The sequence below is a fragment of the Rhinopithecus roxellana genome, chromosome 8, assembly GCF_007565055.1.
Source record: "Rhinopithecus roxellana isolate Shanxi Qingling chromosome 8, ASM756505v1, whole genome shotgun sequence".
Taxonomy (NCBI): domain Eukaryota; kingdom Metazoa; phylum Chordata; class Mammalia; order Primates; family Cercopithecidae; genus Rhinopithecus; species Rhinopithecus roxellana.
The window spans coordinates 85,877,438-85,894,025 of record NC_044556.1 but is presented as its reverse complement, the minus strand read 5'-3'; the positions used below and the strand labels follow the sequence as shown (position 1 = coordinate 85,894,025).

Genomic DNA, 16,588 nt, shown 5'->3' with positions numbered 1-16,588 from the left:
GCACGTTAGAAAGCACTGAGAAATACACCTTTCTATATTATCTGTTGTCTTAATTACATAGCTTCAGCTGTTCCTTAGTAAAAATAAAACTGAACCTTCATGATGGAGTGAAATGTTTTATGTTCTACCTTGAATTAGGGAAGAACTGAATAAAGTAGGTATCTTTCCGGCTTAGAATCACTGCCTCCATATTACATTGTTAGAAATATATTTAGTAGTTAGATTAAACCTTATTATATTCTCAGGCAGAAAAAAAAAGTTTGTTGGTAAGGAAGAAAGAAATGTCAGCCTCGTTATTTCAACTAAAAGATCTAGACAATTACAGGTTATGAAAGTGATTCACCTAAAGGTAGAAGAATTTTTAATGTTTACTTGGGAGAAAATAGTCTATCATAAAAGGAACTTCTCTCTTTTGTCTGTCAGAAAACACCATAATCAAAGTCAAAATGACAAAGGACTAATATCCTTAATATATAAAGAAAATTTTAAGTTGTGACAACACCCCCAAAACTGTAGAAAATTGGTTAAAAGATATGAACAGATAGTACACACACACACACACACCCCAAGATATACAAATAGCTCTTAAACATATTAGAAGATACTCAACTTCACATATGATAAAAGACATGCAAATTAAAACTACTGTTGCTGAGGCAATAGGGAAATGGGCTCATTCATCACTGGTGGGAATAGAAAGTGGTAATAGTCCCTTTAAAGGAGAGTTCAGCAATAGCTCAATAATAACAAAAATATACAAGTTTTCTGAGTTTAGCAATCCTGTTCCTAGGAATTTTCTCTGAAGATACACTTCCAATAACGTGTAAAAAAAATTTTTTTAAATACTTGCATATACACCAGGTTCTCTATTGGGGTGTTTTTGGTAATAGTAATATATTAGAAACAACCTAACTGCCATACGAAGATTGGCTGAATGAATAGCCAATACATGGACTATTACAGACAATAATTAGGAAAATCTCCATGAACTATTGCATGATTTTTTTTTTTCAGAATATATTGTTAAATCAGCAAGATGCATATATCAAGGGAATTCACATTAGCAGATTAAGGAAAAGAATCTCATGATCTCAAGAGATGCAGAAAAAGTTTTCAGTTACATTCTAATTTCTTTCATGATTTTAAAACTTTCTTAGCAGACCAAGAACAGAACATTTTTAATCTGATAAAAGGTAGCTATAATGACATTTAGTGCCTTAGTCATATTTAGTGATAAAATAGAAAGCTTTCCTTTTCAGATTAGGAACAAAACAAGGGTGCCTACTATTAACTATTTTCCTCAACAGTGCTTTAGAAGTTCTAGTCAGTGTACTAGTATAAGAAAAAGCAATAAAATATAAAAATTGGAGGAAACTTGTCCCTTTATTTGCAGATGTTATGAATATGTATTTAGAACATGAAAGAGAACCTATGGATAAGTCATTAGTATTAATAAGAGAGTAGGGTTCCTGAGTATAAAATCTGTACATAAAAATCAGTTCTTCCTACCAGCAGAGGTATTATTAAAAAATCGATCCTATCTCTTTAAATAAGCAATAAGTGCTCAGAAAATGAAATATTATAACGTCTATAATAGTATCAGAAAAATATCAAGTATCTTATAATAAACCCAACAAAAGAAGTATAAGACTTTCGTGAAGAAAAGAATAATATTCCATTGAGAAAATTAAAAGTCTTTAAAAAGCTGAGAGGTAACAGTTGATGGATTGGAAGAAGCCATTTCTAAAGATGTGATTCTTTCTAAAATTGATCTAAACTTCACTGCAATTTCAACAGGTGGGGTTTTTGTTTTGTTTTGTTTTTTTGCCTTAATGTTCATAAGGAAAAGAATGGGAAATTAGACTGTAAGATTATTCCATTAAATACACAATTATTAAGTTGTAAATTATTTCCTCTATCAATAGTAACTAGTGGCAAATGCCTGTAGTCCCTGGTACTCGGGAGGCTGAGGTGGGAGGATCGCTTGAACCTAGAAGGTTGAGGCTGCAGTGAGCTGTGATTGTGCCACTGCACTCCAGCCTGGGTGAAAGAGTGAGACCCTGTGTCAAAAAAAAAGTAATTTAAAAGGAATTTTTGATCAACTCTGGTATTATGTTTCTCAAACGTTAGGATAATATAAGAAATATTTTAAAAGTTTTTTCTTCTACCACTTCATACTGAGATGCGAAGTATATTATATAAATGAGCATATACAAAGTATATGAGTTTATTATTAATTATGTGGTAATTTATAATTGGGCTTCCTGGAGTGACTTGAATTTCTGACAAACTTGAATAATTTCTGCTTTAGTGGTGACTATGAGACATGGAAGTGCAGATTTCTCTTATGTATAATTAAACATTTGAAAAAAATAATGCCAAGTGTTTGGGAGTTTGGGGAACCAAAATAATGCCTGCCTGGTTATTAAGTCAGTTATGAGCAAGGCTGTATCTTCTCTGTGTTTGTTAAAATGCTTATTGTGAAATGATATGAAGCTTTTATTGCTTTTTCCCTGTTGCCAGGTACTTTATTACCAAGGTTGCCATCAGAACCAGGAATGACGTTACTCACTATCAGAATTGAGAAAATTGGTTTGAAAGATGCTGGGCAGTGCATTGATCCCTATATTACAGTTAGTGTAAAGGGTAAGTAACTCTGTTTACTTTTTTTCCCTCAGGTGAATTTTATAATGTTGCTTCTTATTTGGGACAGCTTTTTTTTGGTGGTGGGGCAAGGAGTCTTCTGTGACAACTCATTTTAGTTCATTCTATTATATAATGAGGCAAAGTCCGTGGAATAGATCATCACTTCTTCACTGAACACTTTTGAGAGATTTACTTATTTTCTTATTTATAACTTACATTGTTTTGCTTTTAAGTTTTTCTTTGTGTATATCTTTTTATTCTTAAAATCCCACCTGGGGTGCTGGCTACACATCTTTATTAGCAGATACATCATTTAGGATACAGGTTAACAGAATATCCCTCACCTTCCAAAGGTGTGGAGGTTTGTTTGCAAAGCCCAGTGTTCTGTTTCCCTCCTGCGTTAGGCCCTCTCCTTCCTGTCCGAGAGAGAGGTCTACATTGGAGAGTCCTCCAAAGGTGGATGAGAATCAGGCCTTAAGTGAATGATCAGTGAGGACAGGGAGGAGGACAGATCCATAGCATGCCTGCTCTGAATGTAATCCTGTGGAGCATTCGACAAGTGAAGTATTTCTTATCCTTAACTATGTTACTGTGGTTAGGAAGCATGATTATTCTTAGGATTTGGTTTTTTTCTCCTATCCAGTGTGGTAGTTAACCTTTTCAGTCTTTCAGAGGGAAACCACATTGGTTGAATTCTTTTGTTGTTGCCAAACATTGTATATAGTACTTTCTTTATAAAGTACTTAACAGTCTTTTAAAAATAATTTTTGGGCAATTGAGAATGAAGATGTCATACTCCTATCCAGAAACAACTGCACAGCTAATCCAAGTGGTTTACTTTAATCTGTAATTTGAGGCAAGTCAAAGAAACAGATAGGGACTGAAATCAAATGAAGAGAACTTTTGTCAGTCATAGAAATAAATTCAGATTCAAAAGTTCATTAGTACCAATTAAAATAAAAAGGAATTCGGCCACAGAGAGGGATTATTTGGAGACCACGATCCACAGCACTAATGCTGTGAAACTTTAACTTCTGATGTTATCAGTTATCAAATATGTGGCCTACTGGAAAGTATATATACTCGACATTATAGTTTGATTGGCCATTTACAGAACTGTGTAACTCATTCAGGAATGTACACTGTAAAACACAAAGATATTTAATGATATTGTAGTAGCTGTTAAGTTACCTTTGCATACATGTTGAACTAAAACATGTTTTTGTAAATATCTTTAAGAACTGAAACAATCAATGAACTATATTGTTTTAAGTTCTCTAAGACAAATGTGTTGCGTAATACGTAAACACTTGAGTAGTCATTAAATGAGTCCATGTTGAATTTGATTAAACTGGAAGATTCCTGGATCCAGGAAATTAAAACCATGCACAATAATTTAGTGTTCCGTCTAGTTGGTATAAAACAGGTTGTTATAACAAATGTAATGAGAATTTAGATAATATTTGTAAAAATTATTCATTGATGGAAGGGTTCCATTGGCAATTTTCATGTCCATTTTTGGTCCTTAGATTTGAATACAGCAGGGGGATTCTGATAATGTTAGATTTAAAGGCCTTTTCAAACCATACACTTGATCAAGTTTGGAAATTAGGGGTAAGGTCCCATTGAGGCATGTTATTTACATTCTAAGTTTTTATTGCCGACAAAAATATAGTGGCCTATTTCCTAAGGAAAACAAAAAGTTCTTTTGACTTCTTCGCTATAAAGATGAAATTTTGTGTTCTACAAGCTTTCTTTTGTACCTGATTGAGATAGGTTTCCTCCTTCCCACCGCGAAATCTCCCATCCCCTCACTCAGCCCCCTCCACATGCCTCTGTGATCACCTGCAACTCTTCAGATACCTGCTCACACCAAATGGGAATTTCTGTTAGCCCAAGAATTTCCTCTCACCTTTCTGCAAGCATCCTTACGAAATATGGATTTCCCCTGTAGTTGGCAGGGGTTTTTTTTGTTTATTTGTTTTTTTGTTTTTTTGACACGGAGTTTCACTCTTATTGCCCAGGCTGGAGTGCAGTGGCGCAATCTTGGCTCACTGCAACCTCTGCCTCCCGGATTCAAAAGATTCTCCTGTCTTAGCCTCCCAAGTAGCTGGGATTACAGGTGCACACCACCACGCTGGCTAATTTTTTGTATTTTTAGTATAGACGGGGTTTCACCATGTTGGTCAGGCTAGTCTTGAACTCCTGACCTCAAGTGATCCACCCACCTCGGCCTCCCAAAGTTCTGGGATTACAGGCGTGAGCCACCACGCCCTACCTAGTTTGCAGTTTTTTGTTTTTAGCATTTGGTTTCGTTTTTGAGATGTCACCCAGGCTGGAGTGCAGTGGTGCGATCTTGGCTCACTGCAAGCTCCACCTCCTGGGTTCATGCCATTCTCTTGCCTCAGCCTCCCGAGTAGCTGGGACTACAGGCGCCTCCTATCATGCCCGACTAATTTTTTTGTATTTTTAGTAGAGACAGGGTTTCACCGTGTTAGCCAGGTGAAACTGTATTAGCCAGATCTCGATCTCCTGACCTCATGATCCGCCTGCCTTGACCTCCCAAAGTGCTAGGATTGCCACCGTGCCTGGCCTGCAGTTTTTAAGTCTGTATATTTGAATGTTCCTAAAGAGAAACTTCTTTTCTCTTTAGATCTGAATGGCATAGACTTAACTCCTGTGCAAGATACCCCTGTGGCTTCAAGAAAAGAGGATACATATGTTCATTTTAACGTGGACATTGAGCTCCAGAAGCATGTTGAAAAATTAACCAAAGGTTTGTAATCCTAAGTAATAATTGGCTTCTTATGGACAGAATTCTCATCTTATTTGTGTTTGTACATGTGAGGGACCTAGCATAGTTAGTATCTGGCAGAAGTAAATGTAACATAGTGTTTATTGATTTGAATAAATAGATGTATTTTTAAAATTTAGAAATTAGGAATTTTGTTATCTACTTGTCTGATAACACTGTTATATAGTAAAACAATCTTTGATAATACAATTTTATTGTCTTTACCAACAAAACAAAGTTTTTCACACACTGACGGGCTGGGAGAAGCAGGAGCACCCTAAGGATCCCTGATGATTTTTTAATCTTAAAATTAAGAACCAGGGTTTTCTTCCAGGATTTCTAGTTTGGTAGAACGACAACTTGCAGTTAATTGTTAGGAAATAGGAAAGGACAAAAGCAAATTTTTGGAACAGTGAGATTACATTTCCAAGTGCAGTTCTTAGTATTAAATACTTACCCATGCTTTTTGCCCAGTGAAAATTTTGGTGTTCTCCAAAAAGGTGACTTCAGAATCCCTTTATCACCTGAGGGTTCAATTGCAGTTTCTGAAATGTTCAAGCTCTATAGGATATTCAAGTGCCTTTTGAAGTGAGTGCCTCGGCATCTGAAATATTTGATATTTCACTTCTCAAGTCTGGTGCTGCTGCCTCCTCTGTTCCTCTACTAAAAGACCTTTCAGTGCCTCTGTTAGAACAGTGGTTCTCAGAGGATGATGCCTGGAACAGCAGCAGCACCTGGAACCTTGTTAGGTGGCAACCCCAGACATCCTGAATCTGAAACTATGGGGACGGGCCTAGCAGTCTGTTTTAGGAAGCCCTCTAGGTGATTCTGACATACACCAAAGCTCCAGAGTCGCTGTGTTAGAAGACTGTGTATGTAGGAGGTGCTTAATAAATAATGTTGAAGAAATTTCAGTTACAAAGTATGTCTTCTGAACAAAACTGTTGATTTGCTTCATTTCTTTAACTCCGCTGCCTTAAGAAATGTTTGTGATGTGGAGGGGAGAAGGTGGAGTGTTTCATGGGTTAACTTTTCTATTTTATTACACTGTGTTCTTTCTTAATGACTCGACTCACCACATAATAAAAGTAGCACTAGATTCAAAATTTGACTCTATTCGTTTTCGCAAGCTTCAAACTTACTGTTTACCGTTACTGTAGTTTTAACTGATATTAGTGTTAATGACCATACTTTCATGTTTACAAACATTTTAACTTAATCTTCCCAGGATATTCTTGTTTTATGTTTTGTTCTTTCTTATAAAAAGCATGATGAGGGATGCAGGAAATATATTATTTACAGGTGATGCAGATTAATAATTTAACTTCCTCAAAATGATGGTAACATATTTGAACTTTAGCATTGTTTTGAAACGTGACTTTATCATTCACATTTATTCAAACCTCAAGACACGATCATGAGGAGGAGATGGGTTTCCTAGCTGAAAAGACTCCGCTATCTTAAAAATCTTTGAGGTTTTTTAATGACAGAATGCCTCTGAGTGTTGTGGGAGGGAGAAGAGAAGCCACCGTTTGTGGAAATGGCAAGGTCACACACCTAGGGAAGAGATGTTACCAGTAACCTAACTATTGTAATCCTTTCGAGCGTGTTGGGAGTAGATGGCTGAATATGCCCATCTCTCTCTCAACCACATCCCGTTGTCTCCTGAGCAATTGGTTTTTCTTTCCTCCCTTGCCATGTGACGTGGTCCATTTGGACCCAAGTGCCAATGCTGTACACACATTTCTGAACACTGCTAAACTTCTAGTGACTTGTGGGTTTTGTCATCAGTGACAGTATAAAATGTATGTTGTCTTTGAAAGCCAAGCTCCTGGACTGCTCTGGTTAAGGCAGTATTTAGAAGTAGCCAGTGAAGAGTGAGACACTGACTTACTTCCTTCACTTTCCATGCCTTCTTTAGAAATTCATTTTTCTTGGCCACATTGATGAGGCAACTTATTTCTCCATTTTTAGCTTTTTTCTGCAGGATTGGGGGAAGAGTTTATCTGTTGGACTTTGGGGACATAGGACTGTCTAAATTGCTTATTTTTTTCTTTTTTTGAAACAGAGTCTTGCTTTGTCACACAGGCTGGGGCACAGTGGCATGATCATGGCTCACTGCAGCCTCAGTCTCCCTGGGCTCAGGCAGTCCTCCCTTCTCAGCCTCCCGAGTAGCTGGGACTACAGGCACCTGCCACCAAGCCCGGCTATTTTTAAAATTTTTTTGTAGAGGTGGGGTCTTACCATGTTGCCCAGGCTGGTCTCAAACTCCTGGGCTCAAGTGATCTGCCCACCTCTGCCTCCCAAAATGCTGGGATTACAGGCATGAGCCACCGCACCTGGCCAGAACTGTCTAAATTTCTCATTATCACTTGCTCATTGGAGGAGAGTGGCAGAATAAATAGATTTGCTCTTTGAACCTTTTGTCTTCTACAGCACTGCCTTGACACAAACATGCAGTTCCAGAAAAAACATCACAACAGTGCTTTGAATACTGCAAAAGGTATTAAGGAAAGAGATAACATTTTACAGCTCAGCCAGCATGTGATTTATGTTGTTTGAATTCCAAAATACCCCCAAGATTGAATTTTTGAGTTTTTGTTTCAGGGTAAGGGAAATAATTCAAGCTTAAATTTTTTTAGGAACTCTTTTAAATGCATTTTCTACCTAATGAGTTTCTATGTGTATTGAAGTATCTTCTTTGTTCTTCTGTGGCATTTCGTAGTTTATAGCAGCTTATGATTCTACCTGTGTACATAACTGTTATACGTTCTTGAAGCAGTCTAGCTCAAGAAGTTTTGCTATAGTTTGTAGAATTGGATGATAAGGAGAAATGTCACTCTCCTCAGATACAGACGAGTTTGGGGTGACAACCATAGTAAGTTACTGTCAAATCATTGAGACTGGCACAAGTTGTTTTGTCAAATTATGCCAGCTGTAGCTGTTCATATGCTTCTGGTGATCAAAGAAAATGAATCGACACACAAGAAATGTGCTATCTGTGGTTTATGTGGCTTGTTTTAATTCCTTAGGTGCAGCTATCTTCTTTGAATTCAAACACTACAAGCCTAAAAAAAGGTTTACCAGCACCAAGTGTTTTGCTTTCATGGAGATGGATGAAATTAAACCTGGGCCAATTGTAATAGAACTGTAAGTGGTGTGCATATAGAGTTAGTACTAATTTGATGGTGACTAGTATCTATTTCTTCTTAATCCCCCATATCCAGTATTTAACCTTGGAAGAGTTCAGTTATCAAAGTATTTTAAACAATCATCCTTCTGTTGTGATTACAGATACAAGAAACCCACTGACTTTAAAAGAAAGAAATTACAATTATTGACCAAGAAACCACTTTATCTTCATCTACATCAAACTTTGCACAAGGAATGATCCTCACATGATGAACCTGGAACTTCTGTGAATTTTACCACTCAGTAGAAACCATCATAGCTCTGTGTAGCGTATTCACCCTTCAACAGGCAGGAAGGAAGCCGTACCCAGACCAGTAGGCCAGAGGGAGTCCAATGCAAAGCTGTACCACAGAATTCAAAGTCCAGCACATCACTGACATATAGGACTCCTTTGGATACAGGTTTATTGTAGATTTTGAAACATGTTTTTACTTTTCTATTAATTGTGCAATTAATAGTCTATTTTCTAATTTACCACTACTCCTACCCTGCTTCCTGGAACAATACTGTTGTGGGTAGGATGTGCTCATCTTCAGACTTAATACAGCAATAAGAATGTGCTAGAGTTTACACATCTGTTCACTTTTGCTCCAGTATGCTCTTTTGACTTAACTTCAAGCTTTGGGTTGATGTGGGTAGGGTAGTGTCAAACTGCTTTAAGAGGAATTGGACCAGTTCTGCGGCCTAAGAAGGTCTGTCTGGATGTTTATAGGCAGCTCCTCTGAAGTGGCCTAAATTCACCCTGATCTGATAGTTTTCCTGCTTAGAAAGTGTGCCTTGGCCAGATCAGTATCCCATATGGGAGTGTTCCCTAGGTTGTAGCTGTGATTGTTTCCAGATGACCAGATTGTTTTTCTGAAAATGAGCATATTTTTAGTCATGTTGATTAGCTGTTCTTCTACATCACATTGTTACTCTTTCTGATGATGATTCTAGGGTTAACATTGGAACCATCTCAAAGTAATTACAAATTTTTAGATGGGTTTACAATGTCTTCTAAACATGCAATCTAAAAATAATTGAGTCAGATGCTAACGAGATACTGCAGGCATAACTGCTGTTTTTCTGACAACTGATTGTGAAACCTTAAAACCCGCATACCTCTTCTTATAGTGAGGAGTATGCAAAATCTGGAAAGATATTCTATTTTTTTTATATAGGTAGATAGGATCGCCATTTATTTCCTATTTAGATATACTGACATTCATCCATATGAAAATATGCAGGTCATTAGCTTACTATAATTTGACTATTTACTTTTGACTTAATGGGGCATAAATAAAACTTTCATAGTACACATGAGGTGGATATTTGATACACAGAACATTTGTGGTGGGCTTTCTGTGGGTTAGATGTAAAGCCCACATATTTTAATATTCACTATTTTAAATGAGCAATGCATGAGGGGAATGCAATGTCAGTACCTGGCCTATTTTTAAACTAGTGTAATCACCCTAGTCATACCATTCAGTATGTTTGCTTTTTAAAATAAGTAACCACAATTAAGTTGTTTTAGCCCTTGCACTTCAAGAGATCTAGTCTTTACTTTCAGTTGTCTGTTAGGTCCATTCTGTTTACTAGACGGATGTTAATAAAAACTATGTGAGCCTGAACGAATTCTCGGCCAAATTTAGTCTTGTCTCTCATCTTGATTGGATTAATTCCAAATTCTAAAATGAGTCAGTCCACAATAGCTCTAGGGGATGAAGAATTTGCCTTACTTTGTTGTTCACTCAGTTCCTAAGACTGTGAGTTGTCAAATCCCTAGACTGTAAGCTCTTCAAGGAGCAAGAAGCGCATTTTCTCCGTGTCATGTAATTTTTCTAAGGTGCTTGGCAGCACTCTGTACCCTGTGGAGTACTCAGTACCTTTTGTTTGATGTTGCTGACAAGACCTAAAAAACAATCCCTTAAAAAAAAAAAACCATTAAAATGTAGCAAAACCGATGTATTATTTTTTCTTTTCTCATAAACCATAAGATATGTATATCAAAGTGATAATTTATATGAAGCATCTGCTATCCTTCACATAAGTATGGTTTATATGAACTACAAATACCTTTCATCAACATTAAAGAAGCTTAAATTGAACACTGCGTGATTAGCTTAACTTTAATTCAGACCTGAATATAATGAGAAAATGAGTGATTGTCTTGCAGTTGACACAGAATATATTACATCCCACAAATTACTTACTTTCCAATGAAAAAAATCAGCCATTGACGATGTCACTACAACTACAGCAGAAATGCCTTCAGGCTGAATATTGCTGCTTCATAAATAAGACAATTTTAGCAACTAAATCCAGACACAATTAGTTGGAGATGACTTCCGAAATAGGTGAAACTTTAGAGATGGAGAAGTGATTTGACTGAGGGATGATACTCCCTATGCCATCTGCATTTTGGCGCCCTGCTTTGGGGTTTGCTGCAGAAATGGTGCAATCAGATGGATGTGAGAGGAAGCAGTTATGGACTGGCTCACAACTTCTCAGAGAAGCTACACTGGAATCTCCACAGCTTGCCAGTTTTTCAATTATATCAGATACAGAATAATCACCAAAAAAGGCTTTAGAGGTGAAAAATACTCTAATTTTGAATTTTAAAAATAGATTTAATTTACCTTTCCTACTTATCTTCCTAGATGGCATAATCTACACGTAAATGACATTTAAAATTAGAAATCATATTAATTTCAGCATTGTTTTGTGTCCTAAAGAGACTGACAGGTAAATTCAAAAATTGTATTTGTGACTTAATCTTATTTTACATGGCTAAAAGTGGCCTATGCTCTTCTGTGGAGTTTTCCTCTTAATTTCTTCTATTCTTGATATTAAATGGGAGGACATAGAGATTGAATTCTTTTCCTGAAGAATTTATATATTCCTTATGAACTTTGACAGAGTTGCCTTCTTTCAAAGTCCTTATCTTTCTAAACTATCTATCTTCAGTTGTTCAGTATAAAGAGAAAATGGTTCCACACTGAAGCTTTTACTCCTTTTTACAAGATATTCTTAATCAATTAAATATCACAACAGTGACAAGACATACACTAGGTTTCAAAAATATTACATCATAGGACTTCAAAGAATGGAATAATATGACCTAGCAGCAAACAAAAGTATCAGCCTTTTATGATTTTAGTTTTAGTCTGGATCTTAAACTCCTTAAAAGGAGTGCTATTATTACTGTAATTAAAATGTCTGAAGTTAGTTAGTTCTTAGAAATGTTGTATTTAAAGAAACTTTGTTTTAAAGGCACAGTGTAGTAATGGATAAGACTTTAAGTATGCTGCAATTCCAGATGGTTAGTTATTGATTTTTAAATAAAAGCACCAATGTTTAAATATTAATTTTGGAATAATATCTGTCGCCCCCCCCTCCCCACCCTTCCTCCCTAAAAAAGAACTGATTTCAACCCTTGGTTGGTGACCTAGGGCATGTTGTAAGCCTCATAGTCCTAAATCATTCTTTCTCATGGCATTATACTCTTCCAATCTTTTTATTATATTCCTCAAAAATCAGTGGCAAGGAATGGGAAAAACGAGACCGTACATTTTAAAATTTTTAAAGATTTCTGTACTTTTATGGCCATGACACATCATTTTCATTTTTCTGTTGTGTACCCTTTTTCTACAGGAATGGTAAAAGCAATAGAACATCAGGTCAAACAACTCTTGCTACTAATGTAAACTCACTCTCAGAAAACCATTCTAAATAGACAATGAGGATCGTAAAGAAAGCATGTGAATGCTATACAAGTGGGAAATAAACTTCTTTGAAATAAAAAGACATCACTTGTAGAGTTCACAGGTGACGGGGTAGCAGCCAGAAGTGTGCCACCGGCCACCATCTTCAGTTCTGGGAGCCTGAGTGTACATGTTCCCCAAATCGCACAAGCCTCATAACAGTCCAATGAATCAACAGACACTTGGGAAATATTAATAACAAATTTTTATGAGCTGTTACTACAAAGAACTTCAGCAAGAGGGGAGATGAAGTTTAGTGATCTTTTAGTAAACATTTTTAGCGTAACAGTCTTTATGACCAGATAGTTTAAAAAAAAAAAAAAACGCTTATAAACACCATTGCTCCGTATTCAGCTGGTGTACACTAAAAACAGGATAATGGAAATACATGTTCTTAAAGCATTTCCACAGGAAATGTTCATATTTTTCATGACATTCTAAATCATTTAGCAATTACATATGCTACATTAGCTAAAACACAGGTATTCTTTATTGCACATTTCAAAGTTGTAAGGACGCTCTAGCTTAAAAGGTGTCTTATTTAGGGAAGAAATGACATTTCTGAATTGTTTGGCTCAAAAATGCACACTGCCAAGGCAGCGTAGTTCTAACAACAAACCTTTTAAAATAAACTTTTGGATTTTGAAGCCAATGAAATCTTTTACTGTAATGAATAATGCACAGTACACTTTCTCTCCAACAAAATGTCAGAGGTCATAGTTATGGGCTCTGTTTTAAAGCCTGTGAACAGTCCTGGCTAGTGCTCTGAGAGGCAGGAGGAGGATCATCTCTAGAGCCTGATGGCGGTAAGTCTCTTGCAGCAGGTGGTGGTGGGTAATCCTGGGGACCATGGGTTGGGGGTGGTAATCGGGCACCAGGAATAAAGTACTCTCTTGGGCCAAGTGGACCTAAAGGTCTAAATGGTGTGTGTCCAGGTAAAAATTCCCGAGGGTGGAGAGGCAGGTCCCGTTTTCCTGGTGGAACGCCTGGTGCAAATTCTCTTAAGCCTAGTGGTGGACGCATACCAGGGCCTGGAAAACAAAAATTATTTCTAGTAAATTCCTAGGAACATATCTATATTAAGATAATGCCAGGTATGTTAATACGGTCTGTCATCCTTTCTTGTTTTTTTGGAGGCAGAGTCTTGCCTGTCACCCAGACTGGAGCGTAGTGGAGTGATCATGGCTCACTGCAGCCTCAATCTCCTGGACTCAATCGATCCTCCCACTTCAGACTCCCGAGTAGCTGGGACTACAGATGGATGCCACCATTCCCAGCTAATTTTTGTATTTTTTGTAGAGATGGCGGTTTCACCATGTTGCCCACGCTGGTCTCAAACTCCTAGACTCAAGGGATCCACTTGCCTCAGCCTCATCTAATGAATGGTGGGATTCATAAAGTGCTGGGATTACAAGCATGAGCCACTGTGCCTGACCTATCTTTATCTTAAAAAAAGATAGATTTGCACTCCACCATACCAAGACAGACTAAATATGGCTTCATTGCAATAAAAATTTTGATAAATTCCATTAACTACTGTGTATCAGTTACAAATTTATGCAGTACACTTTGGGAGGCCGAGGCGGGCATATCACGAGGTCAGGAGATCGAGACCATCCTGGCTAACACGGTGAAACCCCGTCTCTACTAAAAATACAAAAAATTAGCTGGGCGTGGTGGCGGGTGCCTATAGTCGCAACTACTCAGGAGGCTGAGGCAGGAGAATGGCGTGAACCCGGGAGCTTGCAGTGAGCCGAGATCGTGCCACTGCACTCTAGCCCGGGCAACAAGCGAGACTCCATCTCAAAAAAAAAAAAAAAAAAAAAAAATTATGCAGTAGCTCAAGATGGAGCTAAAAATGCCATAGAAATTAAGGTGCTTGCCCTGCTGGAAAAGGCCTTCCAGCTGCATCTAATTAAATTCAGCAGCATTCATTAGATAGCTGTTAAATTCTACCTTCTCTTTCGTATCTCCTTCCTTTGTATTCCCAAGGTGAGGATTGAAGGTTTGTATCTTTCCCTAATATCCTGTGACCTACTGCTTATGCTTCCATTATGGGTGATTAGAAGCTTTATGTTGTAGACTGTGTATATTTGTGACCTACAGGACATCTTAATTAGGGGATATATTTTATCTACCTTGCTATCCATTGCAGAGCCTAGTACACAGCCACAGATGTTCAATAAACATGTGCTTAGTATTTCTGGCTTTTTATGAATAGCCCCTTTCCTTGTTCTATTAGAGACAATTATTGCCCATCTAATCACAGGAGATTATGAATACCCTTTGTGTCCTAAGAAACTTGGGGAAAAGTTAACAATGTACTCAATCAGCTTCATCACTGCATTGCAAAGCCCTGCAATTGCAGTTGTATTAGCAAGGGATAGAGGAAGATGAATGTGCTTTACAAGTCAATCACTACTGTTCAGATCATCTTACCAAAGGGTGGAGGAAGTGGCCGAGGCCCGAAAGGTCCGCAGAGCTGAGGTGGTGGTCCATATCGAATGGGTGGTGGTATAGGGCCTCCCATAGGGGTGCTCATGAGAGGGACTCCTGAGAAAGGAGGGGGCCCTTTTGGAGCCATATTAACCTGCAGAGTAGAAGCAACTGAAGTTTTGAAATACTCTGGTATGACAGACAAAAGCACCAACACCAGTAAAAACTAAAACCCAATGAAGCAGATACCAGGCATTTGTCCGAAGAGCAGAATTAGTGCAAAAAACTCTACCCCTCTCATTTGTTACCACTGATAGCTTAGAAAGGTTAAAAGTAGACCACAGGAGTGAACACTTGCTGTAATCGGACTATTGCTTACATCTGCAAATGGAAGGGACCGCACAGGTTATAAATGGAGGTCATTCCTGACTAATATAGAAGTTATGCCATTCATACGTCTATTTCTAAGGCAGTCACTCCCTCTGCACATCCCTCCCATCAGAGTAATTTCCATATTAAGGATGCAGAGAATGAATGGGAATGAAAAAATCCATTCTCTACTATGTAATAGTGATTATCCAGAGTACCTTCCGTAGGCCTTACATATATTAACTCGAATTATCACATCTCTAAATCTCTAATAGGACCATCTTGTTCTAAATATGCAGGAACACAGGCACAGAGAGTATTAGATTTGCTGACAGTCACACAGCATGTAAGAGGCTGGCTGGAATTCAATGCCAGGTTTGACTCCAAGGCCACGTTCTTTCCACCTCTGCTTCTCCTGTCTCACAAAGCAGCCTCTACACTCTTTGAAGTCTCCTACTTCAAAGGGGTCTTGGGTCTTATCCAAGCTGCCCTTGGATAAAAACATTTCTCAAGAGATGTGTATTCCTGGAGTCCTCTGCTGGAACTTGGAAGTATTTTCCAAGAGAAACAATGTTATGTACACAAATTATACAGGCACAGCTCTATTTACCTTCATTCACTAGTAATACTGTCTACTATGAGATACTGATAAATCATTTCCTATGGGAAAGTGGGTTGGAAACTCTCAATCATTAAACTTATTTTAATTTCAATGTAGAGAATCACGGTGAGGTATGATCAGAGGACTTACCAGCCATAACAGCTACACAAGTTACAAGAGAATACACTTATGTGAACACTGTTTAAGGACACTGCTGGGAACTGGCTCAATGGGTAATTATAGACTTCCACTATTCAGTATTTCACTTCCAGCAAACATTCTTCTGTTATCAATCTGTAATTTCAGACCATTCAAAATAGGGTTTGCCTAGTATACAATTGGAGGTATTCTTAAATAGCACACTTCCAAATGAAGACATAGTAATGAATTACACAATTTACAATGAATTTACTTTGCCTAACAGCATTAAACACTGAAACACACACGAGTGGGGACTTTTCACTTTTGTTTAAGTTAATTTCAGTTACAGCAGATGCTTTACACAGGTTAAATGTCTAACCAAACAGGAGAGAGGAGAAAAGGCCAATGAATCCATCAGATTTCAGCAACACTCCCAACTCAAGGATAAAAGTAAGATCAATATTGCCATGCAACTTATAGCCCAGTTCAGTCCATACTTCTAAGTACTTACTGCTACTGGACGCTCAGCCAAAGATGTAATGCTGGGAACTGAGGGGACTTCAGGCTCTTGCAGAACAGTTTGCTTTTTTAAAAAATAAATGAGATAGTACAGGTAGAACACACAAATAGGAGATGAGGCAAAGACAGAGTTGTAGGAAAAGC

The 16,588-nt window shown here is 37.6% G+C and overlaps 2 protein-coding genes across 5 annotated transcripts in view; one reads left to right on the top strand and one right to left on the bottom strand.

Annotated features, from left to right (window-relative positions):
* Positions 1 to 10,722, top strand: part of AIDA (axin interactor, dorsalization associated) — a 42,965-nt gene extending 32,243 nt beyond the window's left edge. Inside the window, exons 7-10 of the mRNA XM_010357118.2 lie at positions 2,524 to 2,646; positions 5,300 to 5,422; positions 8,473 to 8,590; positions 8,735 to 10,722. Coding sequence (XP_010355420.1) covers positions 2,524 to 2,646; positions 5,300 to 5,422; positions 8,473 to 8,590; positions 8,735 to 8,831 — 461 coding nt within the window. The 3' untranslated portion in view covers positions 8,832 to 10,722. The remainder of the gene's footprint in view (positions 1 to 2,523; positions 2,647 to 5,299; positions 5,423 to 8,472; positions 8,591 to 8,734) is intronic.
* A 6-nt stretch (positions 10,723 to 10,728) lies between these two features.
* MIA3 (MIA SH3 domain ER export factor 3) overlaps positions 10,729 to 16,588 on the bottom strand; it is a 55,081-nt gene continuing 49,221 nt past the window's right edge. For 2 of the 4 annotated variants that reach the window (XM_030936890.1, XM_010357113.2), the window contains 3 exons: positions 16,437 to 16,508; positions 14,818 to 14,968; positions 10,729 to 13,409 (listed from right to left, as the gene is read on the bottom strand). In XM_030936890.1, coding sequence (XP_030792750.1) covers positions 13,099 to 13,409; positions 14,818 to 14,968; positions 16,437 to 16,508 — 534 coding nt within the window. In that variant the 3' untranslated portion in view covers positions 10,729 to 13,098. The remainder of the gene's footprint in view (positions 13,410 to 14,817; positions 14,969 to 16,436; positions 16,509 to 16,588) is intronic. The other 2 variants (XM_010357115.2, XM_010357112.2) reach the window with 2 other exon arrangements.